The sequence below is a fragment of the Mixophyes fleayi genome, chromosome 2 (assembly GCF_038048845.1).
Source record: "Mixophyes fleayi isolate aMixFle1 chromosome 2, aMixFle1.hap1, whole genome shotgun sequence".
In the NCBI taxonomy this organism is placed as follows: domain Eukaryota; kingdom Metazoa; phylum Chordata; class Amphibia; order Anura; family Limnodynastidae; genus Mixophyes; species Mixophyes fleayi.
Genome location: NC_134403.1, coordinates 331,041,162 through 331,064,341, shown reverse-complemented (window position 1 = coordinate 331,064,341; position 23,180 = coordinate 331,041,162). Strand labels below are relative to the sequence as shown.

General features: G+C 38.5%; 1 protein-coding gene across 1 annotated transcript in view; it reads right to left on the bottom strand.

Moving 5' to 3' along the window:
* SLC6A4 (solute carrier family 6 member 4) overlaps positions 1-23,180 on the bottom strand; it is a 101,635-nt gene that overhangs the window by 61,366 nt on the left and 17,089 nt on the right. The window contains exon 2 of the mRNA XM_075196880.1: positions 1,272-1,818. Within this exon, the coding sequence (XP_075052981.1) occupies positions 1,272-1,716 (445 nt within the window). The 5' untranslated portion in view covers positions 1,717-1,818. The remainder of the gene's footprint in view (positions 1-1,271; positions 1,819-23,180) is intronic.

Here is a 23,180-nt window from a genome sequence, read left to right as displayed (position 1 = left end):
TTTTGGCAAAAGGCAAATACATCCATAAAAATCCATTTTGCCTTCCATCTCATAAACTTACTACAGCATTAGTGCAGACATTCTACTACCAGGTGTAAAATAAACAAAGGAGGAACGTATGTAGGATCAGAGTTTCACAGCCTCTTGCGCACAAAACACAAAGAATGATCACAAAAGTTAAGACCTAATGACCTTTCCAGATGCCTGCAGTAGATCCAAGTTCTGTGCCTCATTCTCCTCTAAATGTTTCCCCATTTTGGGGAAAAAAGATGAAGTAGCAATGACGTTACACTGCTTTGCAGAACTGCAACTGTTTGTAGTAAAGGACAGCTGATTATACACCCCTCTGTTCCGTAACAGTTAGTGACTCACACAAATCAGCAACAGAGATATTCATAAGTGACAACATTTGAATTCAATTCACAAAGATGCAGTCCAGAGTAATACGGTATTCTCCTACCCTCTGATACAAAAAAATCACGACCACTGACCTTGATAATAATGTAATTCTGTTGTATAGCAGAAATTCAAATTCCTTTGTAAAATTGCACAAGGTTACACAATAAGAAAAATAAAAACTAGATTTGCCTTAGACATAGAGAACAAAAAACTGGATTCTTTAATAAAACCAGGGATATTTTATTATTTTATTTTTTTTAAAGGATAAAACTTTAAGGACTGGAACTTTTCCTGGAAATCAGGGACAAATAAGAGCTGATCGACCAATAAATTACTTATTTATTTTTGTATATCATCCTTTTAGGATATTGAAAGTTACTGTCATATTTAGTGTGCATTCTTCCCTATATATTTATTGAGCCCATATATTGTTTCAAGATGAGTTAAGCTACGATGCCAGTGGCAATATACATTATATCAATTGCAGAGTGCCTTATGTGTATTCAACTTAATTTTACTTTGTGGTGCTTTTAGACTTTTTCCTCACTTTACAAGTGTCCTGGAATTTAAACTGATTTTTTATGGTCCGTTTAAAAATGTAAAATGTGCGTTTGACTGTATTTAACATAATCATTTCATAATGTTATTAAGCTTTATAAAAACTCTTATTTTTCCAACTGTTTTGCCTGAGAGTTTGTAACTATTTTAACTTGAACTATATTTATAACTGCATCCAGGCCATTCATTATTCATCCCTCCCATTTTCCATTTATGTTCTTATTACCACCCAAATATGTGAATTGTTGTAAAATAACTGCTTCTATTTGTGTAAAAAATGCTTACTTAGAAGTTAACAACATAAGGATACTGACCTCCTCCGTTCTGGTAACAGATATAAGGAAACCTCCACACATTGCCCAGGTCTACTGCATAACCAATAACAGATAGGAGAAAGTCTATTTTTTTGCTCCAAGTCTCTCTCTCCCCGTGATCTGTCTGCAAATGCTGCACATCTGACCCGCAGGAGGGGATGACAGTGAGTGTAGGGGCTGAACTGTCATCCAGCCCATTTCTGGTGCCATTGCAGGGGGCGTCGGGGCTCTGAACAGCTAAGTATTTATTAGACATATGCCCAAGCTCTGCCCTCTCTCCTGGACTAGGGTGCACCTTATTAAGCTCTTCAGATATACGTAGTGAGGGCTTGCAGTTCCTCAACATCTGGCCATCCTTTTTGCATTCCGACCGGGCTCTGCATGTCAGGGGCTCTTTTTCAGACCCCAAGGACGGGCTCTCAGTACAGGTTGGTTTTCTTTCCATCCTCTTGGTTATGCAGAAATTTAGCTGAAGCCCATTGGCACTCTGTAGGAGGTGTGTAGTGATGTTAGCTGTTCCCAAGTCTATAATCTTCCAGTACTGGCCCTGAAACAACAGACAATACAGTATGAGTAGAGAAAACAGCAGCAATGGTGATCATCTGCCAAGTGTACCTATATTTGTATTTACAAAACATCCAAACTGTATGTACAGCTTTATCATTTTACAAGACACTCTCAAGTTTATAGTTCTAGGAGCAAATGTTTGTTGTGTTGCTGGTTACTGGGGGGCTTAAATGGATTGAATTTTGTGCACCTAAGGCCGACCTCAACCCTTTAGAGTTGTTTAGAAAACGTAATCAATATGTCCGTACATTATGTAGAAAACTGTATATTGCACAAGGCAATAAAGGAATAAGTAACTTTGGAAATAAAGAGATAGTTTGTCTCAGAATTAGAGGCTTTATGGAAAGAGGTTCGCACAGACAATAAGTATAAAGATGGATTGAGTCCTATTTGTTATATGAATAAGCAGCTAGTAACTAGTGAAGATAAGGAGAAACATAATTTTACATTAAGATCAGAATTTTTCCCAATTAACCAACAAAGTGTCCCATATAGATCTTTTATAATACTACACTAGATTATTTCAAATGTTTGTGGTTGCAGGAGAAGCATAATAGGAACAAGAAGTGTAACTTAACCATAGCAGAACTTGCCCTTAAAGAACTGGAACTGAAAGATGACAACTCAAATGGGGTAGTCATCTTTGCTGGCATAATTATGTAAGGAAAGGCAAGACGCAAGACAGAAGTTTTAATACACCTCTATCAGGGAATCCAACAAAGAACTTTCAGGATGAACTTTGAATTTTATCTTTTGGATAAAGCACTAAGGTCACTTCCAAGGTAGAATTTCAATTTTAAACTTGTAAATACTTTATTACTCCTATTTTCTATCACCTCCCTAAGATTCACAATACTGTACACTCACCACCGGAATGCCCCATTATTTCTGATAAGCTGGAGCAGCTGCATAGATCATTATTTTTTTTTTATATGATGATGTAGTTATTGCAAAGGGGCAATTCTTCACTCAATTGTTTTTTATTATTCCACATAATTATTTTTTATTTGATGCACATTATTATTTACAAACCCCTTGGTACGGCCATGGGGACCAGGTTCGCTCAGAGTTTTGCATACACACGTTAAAATCACAAATCTGTCAAACTTCTTGGATGTCACCTTCTTGGTGCAGGACTTGAGAATAATTTGCTCTAATTTTCCCAAAAAATATGGATCATAATGAATATCTTCATTTTCGAGTGGATATCATTGACCTTGTGTTACTGACATCCGAAAGGGACAGTTGAATAGGTTAAGGAGAAACTGTACTGAATAGAACACCTTGATTTACAAGCACAAAAAGATAGTTTGAAATTGTATTAACTGAGGTTATCCCAGAGACTATTAAGATTCAAGATAGAAATAGTCTACTTAATGCTTCAAAGAAACATAAGGATGACTTTACTTTGGAGTTCCTCATGTCTTCATATTGAATCTGAAATCCCAACAAATCAAAAGTATTGTTCAAAAGAATTTTTTTATTATCAAACAAGGTAGTATCGTAGGAACCTCATTTGTGCAGAAGCCAAAAGTAGTTTTCAAAAATAAAAATATTAAAGATTTATTGGCACCCAGCTATCTAAAAAGCATATTAAAGATACATAAATGTGACTCATGGCTTCCCCCTAAACCACAAAATTGCTTTCATTGCAACCATGAAAGATGTATGACCTGTGATTTTATAGGCAACAAAAAGGATAAATTATGTAATGTGTATCAAAAGAAAAAAATATTTATAAAATGTGAAACATCATATGTCATTTATAAGTTAAAATGTCCATGCCAGAGAAAATACACAGGCAGGATAACTTGCCTTTTCAAAACTCAATTTCTAGAGCATAAAGATAATATCATGAAGAAAGTGAACACACATAGTGGTTCTGATGCTGAGCTGAACACATATGGGGCATAATTTACGCTGAAAGAAGCCGCCTGTGAAAACAGCATATTCACACCCATATAGTGAGTCGTAGGCACCTCAAGATGTTTCCAGCTCTGCACCCACATAAACACAAGAAAAGCACAAGAAAGTCTGTTAACATTTGTTTGATAGCAGAAAACATATTATTTATTAGGTTTCATGTAATACAGTTATAACATCCCTTCTCAAGTATGAATGAAAGTAACAACAAAAAAAGACTTTTAAAATATGCCCACTAAATCCTAGAATATATATGCGATCTCTGAAGGAAGCACCTATCAGCTTCAGAGGTGAATTCGCAGTCAGACAAAGAGAAGCGGCAACAGTCATCAACATCAGCATGTACTTGCGTCTGCCTTCTAGGATTCGAATACTTACTTATCTGTAATTAAGAAAAATTATTGAGAGTTTTTTTGTGACATTACAAAATAATTTTGTTTCTAATAGACATTCTGCTTGTCTGAGTGCAGAGCTGGTGCCTCGCGAGAAGTGAAGCAACCTAACATTGCCTGGCCCTCTCACCTCCGGTCCTGTTGCTGCCGTATCCTATGCACCCCCTCTAGTTTTGCCCTTGGATAAAGGCCTTTGGGAGTCGCAAAAGCATTATTCCATTTTTATTATAAGGCTAAGGGAATTTTCTAGTATCCCTTTGTAAGATCCACTGTATTATAATCAATGTATTCATCTAATCTAGACATAAAATATACATCACATTGTAAATACTTCACTGATTATTCAAATGCATTGCAAAACGTACTAAACCATCAGGTATAGGGAAAAAGGAAAATGGGGCTTGAACACTGGATATGACACTTCAATTACCTCCAACCTTAACAATGTGTGGACTACAGACTGCCTTGATCTCTTTCTGCCTTAGGAATTCTAAAAGGCTTTAGTCTGACAGTGGCTCGTAGTTCTGTGATGATATCATGAACAATTTCATTTGTTCTGCCTGGCTTAGTAGAGAAAACACTTTACTTGTAACTACACTTTTTTGTTCTGTTCTAAGGTCATCAGATATTGTTGCACAAGGTTCACAGGAAGCTTCTATCTCTCGTACTACAGTTGTACAGACTTCCCTATTTTTCCAAGGTGTTAGCAAGTTGATGTGATAGACTTCCTCTGTCTTCCTATGGTCTGTGGGCTTGACTTTATAATTTAAAGGACCAACCTGGCAGACAATTTCATATGGCCTTTTCTAATGGGACAATAGATTGATTTCTGCTGTGGGAATGGGCACCATCAGTCACTACCTGGATTAGTTTGTCCTTTCCATTTCTTTGCTATAGGTAGTATCACTCTTGGGTGTCAATCATGGATGCTTCCCATAAAGAAGCTCAAAATGTGAGGATCCTGAAGAGGAGTTCACAAATTAAAAATAACAAAATGGTAAAAGAGTGTCTCAATGTCTACAATCTCTACTCACCCCCTTGCATAACATATGCTTAAAGGTTAAATTGATCAAATAATTATAATTATAAGCATAATTGCAAAACTTGGAAAACTGCATCCCAGAACTAGGGGATAAGGTAAATTGCACACAATTCCTGCAGTGGTTTAGAAAGTTGAGTGACAGATCTCTACTGGAGTTGTGACATCCTGCCCTCACAGCCATGTACGTTTCATGGCGACTTCCTCTGTAGAGTGCAGCTGAACAGAGTGTGCCCCTAGTGTAATATCACTACCTGTGTCCACAGGTGCTACTGCTTATTCATAACTGTGTATTAATAAACATAAGTCCCTGTTCCCCCAAAAATATATTCTAAATTTTAATTAACTCCATGTCTATGGCACTAAGGATTGCTTTTATGATGATCTTTCTCAGTTTTAAATGTGCAGCTCATAACGGTGCAATATTATGATTATGGTAATTTTGTCTTCTCAACCCTGCATGCTCAACATTGACTAAGTGTTGACTATGATGATGCCATTTATATCATTAAGTGGATGAACACAGGCGTATGCTGACAATATTTACATCATAATGGCATCCCCCATCCTTCTAACAGGCAGGTAAGTACTCTTCCAGGAGAACTGCCTCCTGCTGCGGGTATCATAGAGGTTTCACCCTAATCTGGAGTCTCCTGGACATTCCGAAAGACAGGCAACTATGATTTTTCTTCAATTGGAAAATAATGCAGCAGGGAGTTTTAGGCTTATTAATGTCATGTCACAGGGACTAGTTGAGACAGATATAGTTGACAGAATAGTTGACAGATTGCAGGAACCAATAGAAAACAATGGGAGAGAAAACAGCCTTTACACATCCTAAATTACCAACAATTTAACTTGCTTTTTGATTGGCTATTTTTGGATTGATTGACATATACTTTCCACAATGTTTATTTTACTATAATAATTATAATTATTGTAGATTTGTAAGGCTCCACAGTGCTCCACTACACCTTACAGTAGGGGAAATAGAACATACAAGGCAGACAAAATAAATTCAGATATGAAAACAAAGGATAGAGAACTCTGCTCATTACAGAGATTACATTCTAAGTGGAAGAGGACACAGCTGAAACAAGAGGAGCAAATGTGGCTTGGAGTGGAGATTGGGTCAATTGTGAGGGTATATTGGTGTGAATAATATCGTCAGGGATAAGGTAAGCTTTAAAAAAAAAGATGGGTTTTTGAGAATGTCTAAAGATTTTAAGGCTATTGGAAATCCTGACTGGGCGTGGTAGGGAATTCCACAAGTAGGGAGCAGCACGGGAGAAGTCTTGTAGACGCAAAAGAGATATTTTGCTAAATATTCACACTATTCTTTAATCTAAGTCCATTATGTAGAGATCCCCAATAATTTTATGAATAAAAACTGATTATGTGATCATGTACTGCAGAGACCAGTAAAACTGATTTTGTTTTTCTCTGTTCTACTCCTGGTACTGTTTTTTTTTTATTAGTTTTGACCTCGAGGGTATAATTTATTTTATAGGGACAACCAATTATTTTTTTATATAGAATTAGGTTTATGCTACAAATGAGTGTTTTATAATTATTGTACTGTCACATTTATTTTACATAACTGATTTTTTTATTACAAATCACATTTTGTTTTGTTATAGTTCGTTTTTAGCTTCACAAACCTCATACCGTACGGTCTTTTATCCATCTATAGTGGCATGCGGTTATATACAATGTGTCAGAACCTTTTTAACTATCTTAAGTCTTCTTGTCTTACTGATAATATTGTCCTTGAAAGATTCATATACAGACTGCTGCTAGAAAATGTATAATAAGGATAATCATGTAAGTGAAAGCTCCCAGGAGGCGAGTGGCTGCTTGCAGCTTTCTGTGGGTCCGCACTGTCGCCCACGTCGAGTGGGCAAGTGTATATCTTAACAAGCAGCAAATTATTTCAAATGCACCTATGCCCTGCTGAGGAGTGGTCAATTTTCACTGGGATATTTTCTAGTTTTTCTTCTTATTTATTGTATCTGTCTAATAAAGATCCAACAGTCATCGATATCAACTCCAAAACTTGCACCTGGCTTGCATAAGCACAAAATTTACTTTCTAACTAATGATTATCAAGATACATGTAACTTGCATCTGCAACCTATTAAACTGAACTTGCATGTGAGAGTTCACCAATCGCAATGAGCCACATGTGTTGGATATGTTGTGCACATCTGCAGTGCCTCAATTGTAAACCAGGATGCACTTACGGGCAACTCTAAACAATGCCCATAGTGTGCATATGTAGTCAATAGTTGTTTTTTTGTTCTGCTTATGCTGCAGAAATAAAAACTTTTAAAAAAATAGACATGCCAGAAATCTGGTCATGAAATGATGATTTCTGAAAAATTACTATCATGTGGATCCATAAAAGATAGATTGCTAAGTAAGAAAGAATATTTAGCTTTAATTTATTTTACTCTTCTGCTATAGGTTTTATCATGGAACCAGTTTCAAAGTAAGTGGTTCATGGCAAATGAGCAGGTCTTGTTTTTTAGTGCACGAGGAAGACAGTTGGATCATGTAAGCACAATACAGAGGAAAGGGGACCTGGGGACTTTGTGAAAACCTCCACCATTCATGTGACAAAGTCAAGGTGCATTTATAGCCTAATATAAAGGGTGAAGTTGTCAACTGATAAATATGCACCCAGGATGACTGTCAATGATGCTTTTAGTCTGTATTGTATTTCAGCACCAATAGTGTTATCTCATTCTAGTGCCCACTATATTTTTGTGTAGACATTTACGGCAGTTTTGTTTCTTCTCATATCAGTCTTAATGAATACTCAGCCGAGACCAGCAAAATTGTAGCAGGGCAATACCCACATTCTGTAGCCAGTGTGAATTAAGGGTTCTATTTATCATGACCCTGCTGAGAAGATTTCCAATGATAGCAATACTCAACTGGGCTTCCAGTTCCAGACTCACTTTAAAAAAATGAATAAAGTTTTTTTGTTTTGTTTTTTAAAAAAAAAAAAAAAATGAAAAAAACAAACTTTATTTAAAAATAAAATGGAGAAAATTCTTAATTTTAAAGTAAATATATTTTTCTTGTTTGCAGCATATGCGCTGTCCTTTGTAAATAGGCTTCCCTATGCTTGTCCCCAAATGGTACACTTATAATATTAGATTCTTTATTGATATACATAGCAAGCCTCATAGTCCAGGTAATAGGTGTAAATATCAAAACATCTTCCCAAGTTTATTAATATATACTAGATGCTCAAAGTCACTAAATCTCTTTACAGATCATACCTATATCAATTTGAATGGGAAATGTCTGGTTCCCCTTACCACCCTGGGCTACAGCCCAAAAGGTCCTTATTAAAATCCACTGCTGATTACAGTTAGCTTGTTTCTATTTTGGTGTAGTTCTCTCTTTAAATTGAGTTAAGGGAATCATTTTATAACACACTGCCTTGTATGTTAATCTTCATAACCCACAACTACATGTATAGCTGTGTTTATTGTACTGTAGCAAATAAATGTCAGGTTTTATCATAGTTTGCCTTATTTAAACGTTATATTGATTTTCGTGGGTGAAAAATCAAATATAGGATGGAAAATTCATCATCCTATTAGCTCTAATGCAATGTGGCTTTGTGAGTCTATACTGGAATCTCCCTGTGTCTTATTGCATTACTGTATTAATCAGTTACTGTGATTCATACTGCTCTATAACATGAGGAGGCAGATAGTAATTGCCAATAGGCCTTGTCAGTTCTTCCTTATTGCTCTTGTGTGGTGTCTATCCTTACTGCCTTCTAGCCAAATGGAATATACTACTCAATCCATGTTTGGTTTCAACAGATCATGTAGGAATAGTAAACCTACGTGAGAAATGTGTCAAAGACTGTGTCTTCTCTCTCCTGAAGGTGATTCTGCCTATATCCCACTACCAACACCAGTGTCTCTGCTAGGAATAATCAGAAGCTGCCCTTTCATTGGCTTCATCTACATTTTGCAATATACATATTTTGATTACAAATAAATTTAAGCTGAATTCCATAGTGCTGTACAGAGAATATTTATTCATTCACATCAGTCCCTGCCCCCATTGGAGCTTACAGTCTAAATTCCCTAACACACACTTGGGTTAATTTTGTCCAAAGCCAATTAACATACCAGTATGGTAGGAAACTGGAGTGTGGGAGGAAATCGAAGCACACTGAGGAAGCCCATATAAACATATGAGGAACATACAAACTCTACACAGATAGGGACCTTGTTGAATTTGAATCCATTACTGTGAGACAGCAATACTAACCACCATGCTGCCCATACCATGCTATGCAAACACATTCTCTTATTTTTTGTTCTCTACTAGTTGATTGGAATATGCATAAAAACAGATGTCAAATGGTAATGGACACACACACACACACACACACACGTGTTAATTTTGTCAGCAGACAATTAAACTACCAATGTTTTTTGTTTATGGAAGGAAACTGGAGCACCTGGAGGAAACCAATGCTAATAGTGGGAGAACATGGTCCCATGGTAGGCTACCTTGGGCCTGCAATATTTTTCCTTCCCCTGGATAAGACCATGGTAGGGAATTTAGCTCATGAGCTAAACAGAAGTGCTAACCACTATGCTACTGTGCAGCCCCAAAGGCCTTGTGAGGCGTTTCCAGTATGCAGTGGTTTGTACCTACTAAAAGTGGTCCAAGGAAGGACAACAAGTGAACTGGCGACAGGGTCATGGGCGCATGGAGAGCGAAGACTAGTCTGTCTGCTCCAATCCCACAGAAGAGTTACTGTACCACAAATTGTTGAAAAGTTAATGCTGGCTATGATAGAAAGGTGATATGAGGCTGCATAGACGCAGACCAGTCAGAGTGCCCATGCTGACCCCTGTCCTCCACTGAAAGCGAGAGTGCCAGAACTGGACTATGAAGCAATGGAAGCATGGGGCCTGATCTGATGAAACACGTTTTCTTCTACATCATGTGGATGGCCGGGTACGTGTGTGTCGTTTACCTAGGGAAGAGATTGCACCAGGATACACTATGGGAAGAAGACATGCTGGCAGAGGCAGTGTGTGATGCTCTAGGCAATGTTCTGAAATCCACATGCCAGGACCCAGGGAAACCTTGGGTCCTGGCGTGTGGATGGTACTTTGACACAAACCACTTACCTAACATTGTTGCAGACCAAGTATACTCCTTCATGGCAACGGAGAAAGAGTTCACACTTTTGACTTGGCCTTCAAATTCCCCAGATCTCAATCCGACTGAGCATCTGTGGCATGTGCTGGAAAAACAAAAACAAGTCAGAGCCATGGAGGCCCTCTGAACTTCAAGGACCTGCTGCTAACATTTTGGTGCCAGATAGCACAGGACACCTTCAGAGGTCTTGTGAAGTCCATGCCTCAACGGGTCAGAGCTGTTATGGTGGTACAAGGGGGATCTACACAATAGTAGGCAGGTGGTTTTTAATGTTGTGGCTGATGTATATATGTAATGAAAGGGGACAAAGTGGGAGCTATAATGTAGAGAGTCTTGATTATTCCACTAATCACATTTTGAAGAGGAATATAGCAAAATAAATTACAAATGTAGTGCTCTATTTAATAACAAACATACAGTTCCAGAGCAGTGTCTTATCTAAATATAAATAACACAATTTAAAAATGGACATCCACCTCGGACTAGGTTAGTGTAAAACAATTGTTTTCCCATGCTTCATCTGCCTAGGATAGAGCATAGGAAAAATTGCCCTGCAAATACAGTGTGATAGTCAGCATGTATTTTAACCACTCCGGAGCAGTTTTCATTCAGCTTCCCTGCTTCGGGAGCTCATGAAAAGAGTTGGACATGTAAAGTCACTTGGTAATGAGTATTATATAAAATAGGTATTATATAAATGTACAAAACAGCAGTATTTTAGGAGAAAAATGGGTATGTTAAAATTAAGGCAGGTGGTCTAACACCGTTCCAGAGCAGTTAAATATGAAAGGGTAGAGCACCCCTGAGTGTATAATCTCACAAACATTAGCATGATCGCATAAGTGTGCATGTACTGCCTTCTGTAAGCAGGGGCTGGCTGGGCTGGGGAGCAGGGGGCAAGGGCAGATTGGGAACTGAATGTGGCCCTGGAAAATAATGTGAAAGTGGCCTCATGTGGGTGGACCAAATCAATTGTAGGCATGGCCAATTTAAAAGTAGGCATGGTTAGCACACCGTTACCGGTGGTAGACCAAGTTAATCTCATACGCAATTATAGGCAAAGTCACAGCAAAGCAAGGAGGAGTTTGTCACAGTAGGCGGAGCCAGTCACATTAGGTAGACCTAACACGAGTAGCCAAAGAATTGTAGTGATAGGTGGAGCAAGCACAAGTAAACAGAGTCAGCACTGTACAACTTCAAAATGATCAATAAAATACAATCTCCTCTCCTGGTCCTCAAAGAGGAGAGATAATTCTACTGCTCACCACACCGGACTATGCAGAGAGGGTAAGATTGGAGAAGATGAGGAGCAGTGATGGAGGCGGTAATGTGATGGGGTGGAGGTGAGTAAGATGGAAGGTAAAAACAAAGCAAGCAATGGACAGGACATTGAGGAAGGTGAGAGAGATCGGCAAGGAATAAGGGGAAGAAAAAGAGTGAGAGAGGTTAGAAAAACAAAATTAGGAGTGCTAAAGAAGGAGGCTGCTGGTGGACTGTGTTGTTTTCTCATAGCTGTTATTGCAGCGCTCACAACCTGCTGCTGGTTTCTTGTCTGTTTCCTGGAATGTTGGGGCTTATTTGGAAAATGTATAGGTACATGACACATGGAAATAAGTGAACACAGAAAATACAGTGAATAAAAAGAGCACTCTTTGCCCGCCACACAATACACAGCACCCTTGTGACCGTCACACAATACACAGCACCCTTATGACTGCCACACAATACACAGCACCCGTGTGACCGCCACACAATACACAGCACCCTTGTGACCGCCACATAATACACAGCACCATTGTGACTACCACACAATACACAGCACCCTTGTGAGCACCTACAATACAGAGAACAGCCATGAGACTGCCACACAATACATAGGGCAGCCTTGTAACCACCACACAATGCAAAGGGCAGCCTTGTAACTACCACACAATACAGAGGGCAGCCTTGCAACTACCACACAATATAGAGGGCAGCTTTGTAACCACCACACAATACAGAGAGCATCCTTGTGATCCCCAGTTCAAGTACTTAAAACCAGATCGAGATAAAATTGAGATCACGTGAAAGAAAAAAAATGGCATGTTAGGTATTAGGTATTTTGTCACCATATTGCTTTCTGTAAGGGAAGTCTTTAAAAGTCTTTCAACTGGGATCTCAGAAGATTGCGGCATTAGAAGGTATTTGATATTTTAACTGGAACCTTTGAAAAACAAATTGACCTCCAAAGTACTTGATAAACTAAAAGCAATATATTTTAGGTATAGAATTCCAGAAGAGTCTGTATCAGACAACTGCTGTCTGTATACTTCAGCAGAGTTTGAACGATTTACCAATGAACATGATTTGCACACAATCTCTAGTCCTATCTATCCACAGTTAAATGGACAGATTGAAAAAAATCTTTAAATTGACAGAGAAAATCACTTTATCGCCATAGCAGAATACAGAAATACAGCTGCCAATTTTAAACTAAAAAGGGATTCTATCCCTCACATCTCACAATAAATGCCCCATAAATACATACACAATGATATATATCCTTCTATAAAAAAATAGGGAACTGCAAAAATAAAAGCATCAAGTGGCCTCGGAGCGGTCCCATTAGGCCTCCGGCTTACTGGGAGAAGTCTCGGTAAAGTGTATGGCCCATTCGCCCCCTGGGCCGCTCCCATTGTGGACTACCTTGGGCTAGGTCACTGGGCTACCTGCATTTTTTGCTTTAAAATGTTCCTAACAGGCTGCTGTGCCGAGTCTCAAAAATTGACAGCCCTCCCCTGTCTGTAAGATTTAGGATTAGTAAATGACCCTCTTCCAATTCCAGGTCAATAAGCTTATAGGAAACATTGGAATGAGTATAGCAGGTCCACCTGATGGCAATTAATTAAAATATGTAGATCACAGAGATTCATTGTGCCTAATGATTTATGCTCATATAATTGTACCTAAAAAAAAAAAAGAAAAATGCGAAAAGTTAACTTGTATATTGTATATACTTTACCTTTAAAGCAATATTGGTAATGTTAGGCTACATGTATTTTAAAATAAATTAGCTACTTTTAGCAACAACACAGTTTTATAAGGTCACTGACAATTGAAGCACAATAAAGTTTGAACTTGACAGTGACTGGTCTGGAAGTTATGATTTTTTTTATTGGATTTTATAGGCCAGCTGTGTAAATATTTTGTTCGCAGAAAGTCAATTAAACATGTTGGTATAAATGAATAGATCTATAAAACTCCTGAACTACAGTGCGCCAAGCTTCTTACAGTTTGGGAACATGTAAGAAAGACCTAAAAATGTATACCACAGCACAATCAATACAATAGTATGATTCCAAAACACAAATTATATAGGTAGAAATGCATCCTGCTTCTCAAATCATGAGAAAACCAAGTTACTCCTATATGGCTATTTATCATCAATATACAAATGCAAATATAATATATGGCCCTCCGTCCTTCAGGAAATTAGTGCAAAAGTTATACTGAATTGTGAAAATTTAAAGTGCCTGACTTAGAGTTAGAAATAAAAATGTGACCTGAATATACATGCGAAATGAGGGGAAACAGGTGCATTTTATGTGTAGATTTTGTGTTTCATGTATCATACATGCAACTTACAATCCTTCATCATCATCACCATTTATTTATATAGCGCCACTAATTCTGCAGCGCTGTACAGAGAACTCACTCTCATCAGTCCCTGCCCCATTGGAGTTTACAGTCTAAATTTCCTAACACACATACACAGACAGACAGAGAGAGAGAGAGTAGGGTCAGTTTAATAGCAGCCAATTAACCTACTAGTATGTTTTTGGTATGTGGGAGGAAACCGGAGGAAACCCATGCAAACATAGGGAGAACATACAAACTCCACACAGATAAGGCCATGGTCGGGAATTGAACTCATGACCCCAGTGCTGTGAGGCAGAAGTGCTAACCACTAAGTCACCGTGCTGCCCGTGGTCAAAGCGGTGGTCAAAGCTTAAAGTATAGATCAACCATAAGAAAGATATGGCAGTCTAAGAGAAAAAAAATCTAAATAAAAAATGCTAGAAAAAAAAAGCACCAGTTCTGGTTACCAGTAAAGCAGGAGGACAACAAGCATGGGGCTTTGCTGGGCCATGCTGGCCACAATATAACAGGCAGATCTGCAACATGGGATCCCACTGTCATAATGTGAACCAGCCCGTTCATTATGGGACTCAAACCTCTTCTGTACGTGGGACCACATAAAAATAAAAAGCACTGCTGCTCAACCAGTGGTGGGTGCCAGGGTAATTGTTAAAAGCATACTTGCCAACTTTGGCAAGTTGGCCTCCGGGAGATTTGGGGGGAGGTGGGCAAGTTGTGGTGGGGCTCCAAAAATGGTGTCATTTGGTTCCGCCCCTAAACAGTCATCACAATTTCTAGCCTATTACAGCAAGGGGCGGGGCCACTATGAGGCATGAATCGTGACCTCAGTCCCACCCCCACCACCTTACTGATAAAGTGGCCAGGAACCGGGAGGTTGCCCTGCTCTCCCAGCAGTCCAGGAGGATTCGTAGCAATCCAGAAGTCTCCCAGATATTCTGGGAGAATAGGCAACTTTAGTTTTGAATCTATTTTTTACTTTTAACCATTGTAAAACTACAAGACCCATTAATCCCCGGAAGCGACTGGCTGTCAAATCAAGATCTGAATATTGTGGATCTACAAGTGCCAGCATGCCCGGCAACCTTGGCAGGCTGGAATATTTATTTCACAATAATTTCTCATTAAAAAAAAGCCACAAACACACAGTTGACTTTATATCTCTTTCACATGCACTCACTTTGACGATCTTCCCAAAGTTCTCAAAAACTTAGGACAGCTTACATCAAAATTCTATATGTACATTAAGGCGCTCACACATATATACAGATCAGAGGGTCAGTGGTGATCTTCTCATAAGTAATATTCTAATAATGGATGGTAAAGCTCACAGGTAAACACAAAAAAATCTATAAAACATATATAAGTATATGATGGTCCTTCATGAGAAACCTCAAAAGTCACCAAGATAAGAATAGTAATGCAGATGAATTCTCCATTTCATACTGTTAAGGAAGGTATCACACTTATCAGCCACGTGAAGATGCACCAACCCCCACCCCCCTTATTATGTTATGCTTACAAAAAAAGTAATTTTATTCCTTGCTTTGTATTGCATATAAGAATCTCCACTTTGATGTATACTTCAATATCCCACTTGCATCATGGACATCAGTGGCGCACGCAGGGGGGGTTTCTGGGTCTCCAGAAACCCCCCCTCCGCTAAAAAGTGCCCTACATGTCGGCACTGTAGTATACAGCAGCCGCGGCGCTGTCTAAGAAGCGTCCGCGGCGCTGTCTAAGAAGCGTCCGCGGCGGTGCTGTATTGTATACAGCACCGCCGCGGACGCTTCTTTGACAGCGCCGCGGCTGCTGTATACTACAGTGCAGCTGAAACGGAGCTGCCGCGCATGCGCGGCAGGTCTCTAGGATTATTTATTTTTTCCCCGGGGGCGGAGGAAACCCCCCCCTCACAAATCCTACGTGCGCCCCTGGACGTATATGTAAATAAATACATAAAATGCAGGTAGTGTATTACCATTTAATAATCCAGATAAAAACATTACAATACAACAAACAAACAATACAAACATAAAATAAATCCTTAATAGTTAGGGTGGATACCCCTACCAGATAAACGAGATGTGCGGGCCTTGAAAAAAACATGACATTCTTCAAGATGTTAAAAGTATCTCTCCCCCAACCAACACTTTCAGGTTCCCTGGGAGTGCAAGTCGTAGGCCATCGAACGCGTTTCGAATCCTGGCTGGAGTCTTTCTCAAGGCAAAAGTTCATACAACTGTCCTAAACCTTCTATCTTTAAATGAGGTCTCTCTCTATTAATATACATTTTCCAGAAATCACTCATGTGACACTCTGTCTTCATGTTCATTCACACTTCAGAAGGTCAATGTGGCCAAATGGAAGACTTGGTTTTGATCCAGATCTGACTCTCTCACAGCATCTGCAATTGTGCCAAAAAGTAGTCAGTAACTAGAAGACAGCCGAAGCTGGGTCTTTAAATGTTTCCTGGAGAATACTTCCTGTCCAAATATCAGCTTACCAACAAGCATCCCTTCTATGCACTATCACGTCCTCCTCTTCCTCTATCGAGCATGTTGCCTCTCTGTAGTTTTGCCTTGATTTTCATTTTTTGTTTTTAGAAGCCCACTCAACAGGGAAACATCACATGGCCATTTGCCGTAGCTGCTTCTAAGGCTGCTTGCTGTTGTTTTTGTTCCCAGGAGCCAAGGATAGCTTTTCAATCAGGTTCCACCCCTCCCTTTTACATGAGGTTTGTAAAAAGGCAGAAGACCCGGAATACGTATTTGTATCCTACATAGGCATCCAAGGGAGGCAGTCTAGGGGCTAAATGTACTAAAGCTTCAAAAAATAAAAAGTGGAGGTGTTGCCCATAGCAGCCAATCAACATCTAGCTATTATTTATCCAGTAAATAAAAGAAAATGATAGCTAGAATCTGATTAGTTGCCATGGGTAGCTCCTCTACTTTTCCTATTTAAAAGCTTTAGCAAATCTGCTCCAACGAGTTTTAGATGGCCAGAAATATGTTGTTACTGTATATTTATCACAATGCATCCTCTTGCACTCAGCTTCTTCAAATAGCATGGGGGTTGACTGTAAAGCAGACTCTCTCTATACGTTCTTCCGTGTATTAAACCCAAAGAGAGACCCCCGCTGTGAAACTGCCTCCCATGCTAATATTCTTGTTGTTTACATGGGACCGCTACACATGCACTAATAGTCTGATTTCCTCTGCCAGAATAACTCTTATTTGGGATAATCCTGTCTTGTCCCCTGGACTTAAGACAAAGACCTTCGCCTGCTGAACAAGAAACAATTTGTCTGAAATTATGCACCTCCCATCTTACCCTCCCTCTTCTTCTACCCCCACTCCAACCACATTCTGAAACTTCCTAAAATCTTATTAAAAATAAATAAATAAAAACAAACCCCCCCACCATCACCTTGTTTACCTTTTATTATATGCCTAAATCCATAAGAAATCTTCTTCCTAAAGTATTTCATAAAAAGAAAATAAAACCCATATAAGACGTATGCAAATTGCTGCCACACCTTAGGTATGGGCAATAGATCTTGTAAGAGGCATATTTGTAGATGAGGCCAAGTCTAACTAGGCTGCATCTCCAGGGGGCACGGGCATGGCCTTACTGTGCTGAAGCTCCAGGTGCAGGGAGCCCAAGTGCAAGTTATTTGAATTTCTAAATTCTGATTCTGATCTTTATTTTACACATGAGCAGCGCAGCAAAGCGCCTCTTTACATGTCTCAACTGACCTTACGTCCAACTCTAAATTGGACCAATAATCTTTTGAAGTGCAATAATTTACTATGCCATGTAGAGAAAGAGGTGAGAGGCTCATTATATAAAACAAAATAAAACTTAACTTTTTTCTAATAGAATGCATTTACAATTTTACATATGATTACCTTCATAATTACGCATATTTTTGCATATAGTACATATGATATTTATGCATCATTTTAAGGACTACTGCTCAATACTGAGTACACATATCAGACACAGCCTCACATGATCTATTCTCCACCAGTCTTAGGCAGGCTGTCAAACCAATGCTGAACAGATCAGCTGTGGCAACCGGACAGTAAATCACCTTTATAAAGCATGCTGGGGTTGCATACTGCAAAACTTACTGCAAAAGTTTAATACACTAAGGGGCATATTCAATTGTCGGCGGAAACAACGAAAATCTCGCGCTCTGCGCACTATTACCGTTGAGCCGCGAGCTGAAATCCAGCTAACTACTACCGTTAGTAATAACGGTAGTAGTTTTAACGCCACGGAAACCCGCGACAATTGAATATGCCCCTAAGATGTAGTACATATTTTAAATACTAATTTTTGTTACACATTTAAACTAAATAAGACTTACAGTAAGCTTCAACCAATGAGCAGGTCCAACTTTTACAGGGATATTTGCTAACGTATTGTTACAATTTTCTTATTATAATTTTAAAGGCCTTACACACATGGACATTTATTTTAAGTTTTTAATGTGCCTCCTTCAAGCCCAATACCATGCTTTCTCAAAGCCTATTTAACGCAGTTTGATGTAGAGAGTGAATGGAAACGCGCACGTGCATTTGATTCAGACTTTGCATTGTAAGAAGCGTTAACGCTTGGTAATGTACAATGGATTTCTATGGGGCCGCTTACTGAGTACCCAGAATTTCTTTGAGAAGACACTTGTCCTTTTTCACTGCTTTTAACTAGTGTGTTGTTTTTTTAACACCCATGTATACTCAAAAGCCCTAAGACTCTCTGTTTACAGGAAAAACCCTTCACGTCAATGTCATTACTCCTCTGATCCTCTTCAAACTGCTTCATATTAGGTTCCTCGAAGCAATGTCTTTGTATGCCCCTGGCAGCACATGAGTTTAGGTCCTGGTGACTAACCAAATTACTGAGCTGCAATTGAATTGTCTATGTTGAGATCTAAAGCAGAAGTCACATTAGGGGCTTTTTTAAAAATATCTTACATATGTCATTTCACATAACTAAAAACATAAAATAGAGACATTACTGCGGATGAGATAAAAGTAAGGGAAGAAAGTAGCGGCTACTACAACATACACTGGCAAACATCGAGCGCTCATAGAAAGAAAAACATTTTATTTGACAATTATAAAAGTAAACTATTAATAAAAAGGTTATGGAGTGGGGAAATATAATCCCTATTCAAATTTGTTAGTTTTAAATGTGTAAACAATGATTTTAGAACTGTTTGACATCGGAAAGCATTACTTGAATAATACTTTTAAATTCACACATTAATACAATAGACAACCCTGATTATATTTATATTTCTCCACTAAATTGTGTTTACTATTAATTGAGAGCGAACCTGTCTTATCTATTCAACTAGCTAAAACAACGGGGTATATTTACTAAACTGCAGGTTTGAAAAAGTTGAGATGTTGCCTATAGCAACCAATCGGATTCTAGCTGTCATTTTGTAGAATGTAGTAAATACCATATATAGTCGCGTATAAGCCGAGTTTTTCAGCATATTTTTGTATGCTGAAAAAGCCCCCTCGGCTTATACACGGGTGAACTTACCTGGTCTGAACTTCCTGTGTGTGGAACGCACATGCGTGGGGTAAGTAAAAGGCTGATCTCTCTCTCTCTCTCTCTCTCTCTAGCTTCATTTTTTGGTTAATTCACAAACCCAATGATCTGCAGATGCATCAATTTACATTACAAAAGAGCACCCTAGGGTATTGCTTAAATTATCTTTGATTTATTTATGTTAGGTTGTACCCAATGATTTTATAATCATTTCTGAATGTTCCTTGTCATGTACTGTTCTTTATGCTTTTGCTAAAAATGAATTCATAGATTTAACCTATCATTTTCATTTAGGCTTTTGCGGCTAAATTTGAGCTGTTTTGCCCAGTTTTTTTTCTTTACCTAGTTGGAGTTGCCAGGTGATTTCCAAATGATCTTGTCTTTTGTTTTGTGTTTCCATGCGCATAGAATCCCTATAGAAATGTTTGAGTTATGAAATCATTTATTAAGACTGTCATTGTCCTGATTGTTTAAATCTCTGACTGCAATTACAGTAATTAAACAGAAGTGAGCTTTTAAAAAAAAAAAAAAAAAAACAGTAGCTGCTGCATTTCCCACCCTAGGCTTATACTCCAGTCAATAAGTTTTCCCAGTTTTTTTGTGGTAAAATTAGGTGCCTCGGATTATATTCGGGTCGACTTATACTCGAGTATATACGGTAAATGATAACTAGAATCTGATTGGTTACTATAGGCATCATCTCCACTTTTTCAATCCCGCAGTTTAGTAAATATACCCCAAGGTGTGTATAAGCTGAAGTACCCCCCTGACCCTTGGGTTTTATCCAAACTAATTTATCTGTGTAATAAAAGAGTGCTCCAAACCACCGCATTTACTATAGGGCAGATTGAGGATGGGATGTGGAATGTTTGGAAATGTGAGGTGGATTGGAAACAACTAAACCGCAGGTGACTTAGTCAAAACCACTAGAAAAAGTTTTTATTTTTAATACCTGCTTCTGATTGCCTTGATATGTCAAACATGTATTTTGAGATATCTTGCCATTTAGAACATAAGAGGAGGCATCAACGACTTATGAATTATGGGGGCAATCATTATTTATTGATTAAGGGGCAAAATTAATTTATAATTCACTTATGGCGCAATTTGTATTTTTCATTGTATTAAGGTGGAAGTATTATTGTATTATTATATTATGGGGTACTATGTAGTGCCACATGTGTACATCATAAATAATTATTGCCCTCCTTAGCAATCAAATAGTATTGCCCAGTTAATATAATTATATTTTCATATTTCCCCCATAATATAATACAATAATTTTGCACCCTTAGTATAACGAAAAATAAAAATTTGCTCCTATAAGTTAATTATCAATTAATTTTGCCATTCAATAAATAATGATTGTCCCTATAGTTCATATAGTGCCTATAAGTCAATAGTGCCACCGCTTATGTTATGAATCGCAAGATAGCTCCAACAGCATGCAATTAGGCAAATCTCACCGCTCACAACTGCTTTACTGCTGGTTTTCCCTGTGGTTTGCCAAACAGCAGCTTAGTAAATCTGTCTTTTTGTATTTTGTTCATGTTAAAAATGTTAAAAAGTGAATTGTTTGCCTCCCTTCTTATTTTCTGTACACAGCCCCTTGCAAAAAAAATCAACAAAATGTTATTGATGAAAAAACAAAATGTTAAAAATTGGGATGCCGATTTGTACTCATCTGTGGAGTGGGGCCCACAAAGTTGCTGTACCAGGGCCCCAAATTCCTCCTGCCATTGTGGTGTGTTTGTGTCCTCCAGGAGATCTAGTTTACTCCCACACCCCTACCAGAATACATTCTAGGCACAATTCATCTTGGAGCACAATGTGAATGCAATTTTATTTTTTATATTTGTACGTAAAGTACACGCACGTAAACCCGTATTCAAGTACAAGTGGATCGCAAGAAACATTTCATTTTGAATACGGGTATAAAATTCCGTTTTACAGCTTCTGTAAATGATATGATCTGAATATTTATGAGGTGGTGGGTGGTGGTACAGGACATATTCCCAGAGACAGGGTGTCCATGGGAGAGGGAAGAACATTCAAGGGGAATGGGTCTCAGTGGGTTGGTTCGAGGGGAGAGGGAACCAGGAAAGGTGAGAGAAGTGGGGACAGGGTGCAAATGGATGGGACCTAGGGGAGGGATGTAGGGTGTCAGCGGGTAGGGTAAAATAAATGTAACACCTCTTTTAGTCTCTGTGCTATCTCTTGGTCTCTCTCCCTTCCTCTCTCTTAGTCTTTATCCTTGCCTCTTTCTCTCAGTATCCCTCATCTCTCTCTCTTTCTCTCTCTCTCTGTTTCCCTGCCTCTGTATTTTCTCACCTTCCCTGTGCAAACATCAGATAAGTTCAGGAACCTCACAACGCTACAAGCAGTACCCCATAAATACAAATGCGCAGCTGTGGGAAGCAGATTTCTGAGGTTCCTACGCTGCCTCTCTCAGCCTTCCTGAGAAATCAGATTTCAGGCTTTTGTTGGTTTTTAAGGAGAATACCAGGAAACCACTCATGGGGGGATTTCAGTTACTCCCAAAAAAGAGAATCCCACTTTACAATGTATTTATGTCTTGCCTTATGATAGCTACAAATCCCCACTACAATGTCTGAAGTGTGTAATAAATAAATGTCAGAAGAAGAAGGTTTGTCCTTTCCTCTACCTTAGGTACTGTAGTAGCTGTAATATTTTTCTAGGAGAGGACCCACCATGCCAGTTCTCCTATCCAGTGAGAGGAGGGGGTGGTGCGATACGAGCACAGACACCAGAATTGGAGTATATATTCCAATTAAATAAAATGAATGGCTCAGTCAAACTAAAGTGTAAACCAGTGAAAAAGTTTGCACGTTATGTTAATATTATCTCTGGAACGGTTTGGTTTCCCTGACTATCCATTTTCTGCTACTTGAGGGAAGGTTTTACAAAGTTCAATAGTTTTATTTTTGTAATTAGTTGATATATGTTATGGATAATGGACACGTGGGTGTCTGACAGAATACGGCTCTCAATTATGTAGAGAAATTAAGGGCAGTGGCGTTTACCAGCACAAGATTTATTACACAACAGATGCCACATGCTCCAAATTGACATGAAAATGGGTTTGGACAATTTGGGGAGGTAATTCCTGTTCTTGCATATGAAGAAAATACGTCAGATTAATGTCTGCTGATTGGATTAACCTAAAGGACAGTCACATCTATCAAAGAGAGAGAGAAAAAAAGAGCAGCTAAATTATAATGTCCATTATGAAGGAAATTAAAACAGCATTAACCAGTCCCTGCCGCAAGTTTATAAGACTAATTGAGCTCTGGCACGGTTCCATTGTGCAAAGTGGAATTTATGAGTCTCTCATCGACTAATAAAGATTATAAAATGTATACAGTACATTTAAACTCTTTTTTTTTTTATTAATTCTATTAGGGTTATTATTGGATGTGACCTTTTCCATCTTATCATACCAATATATTATGATTGTCTTTAAAAAGACTACTTAAAGGAGACAACTCTAACAAAATCTGTAAATGTGTTTATAAGTTTGTTTATAGTGGTTTTACATTCTACTAGTTGTTTTGG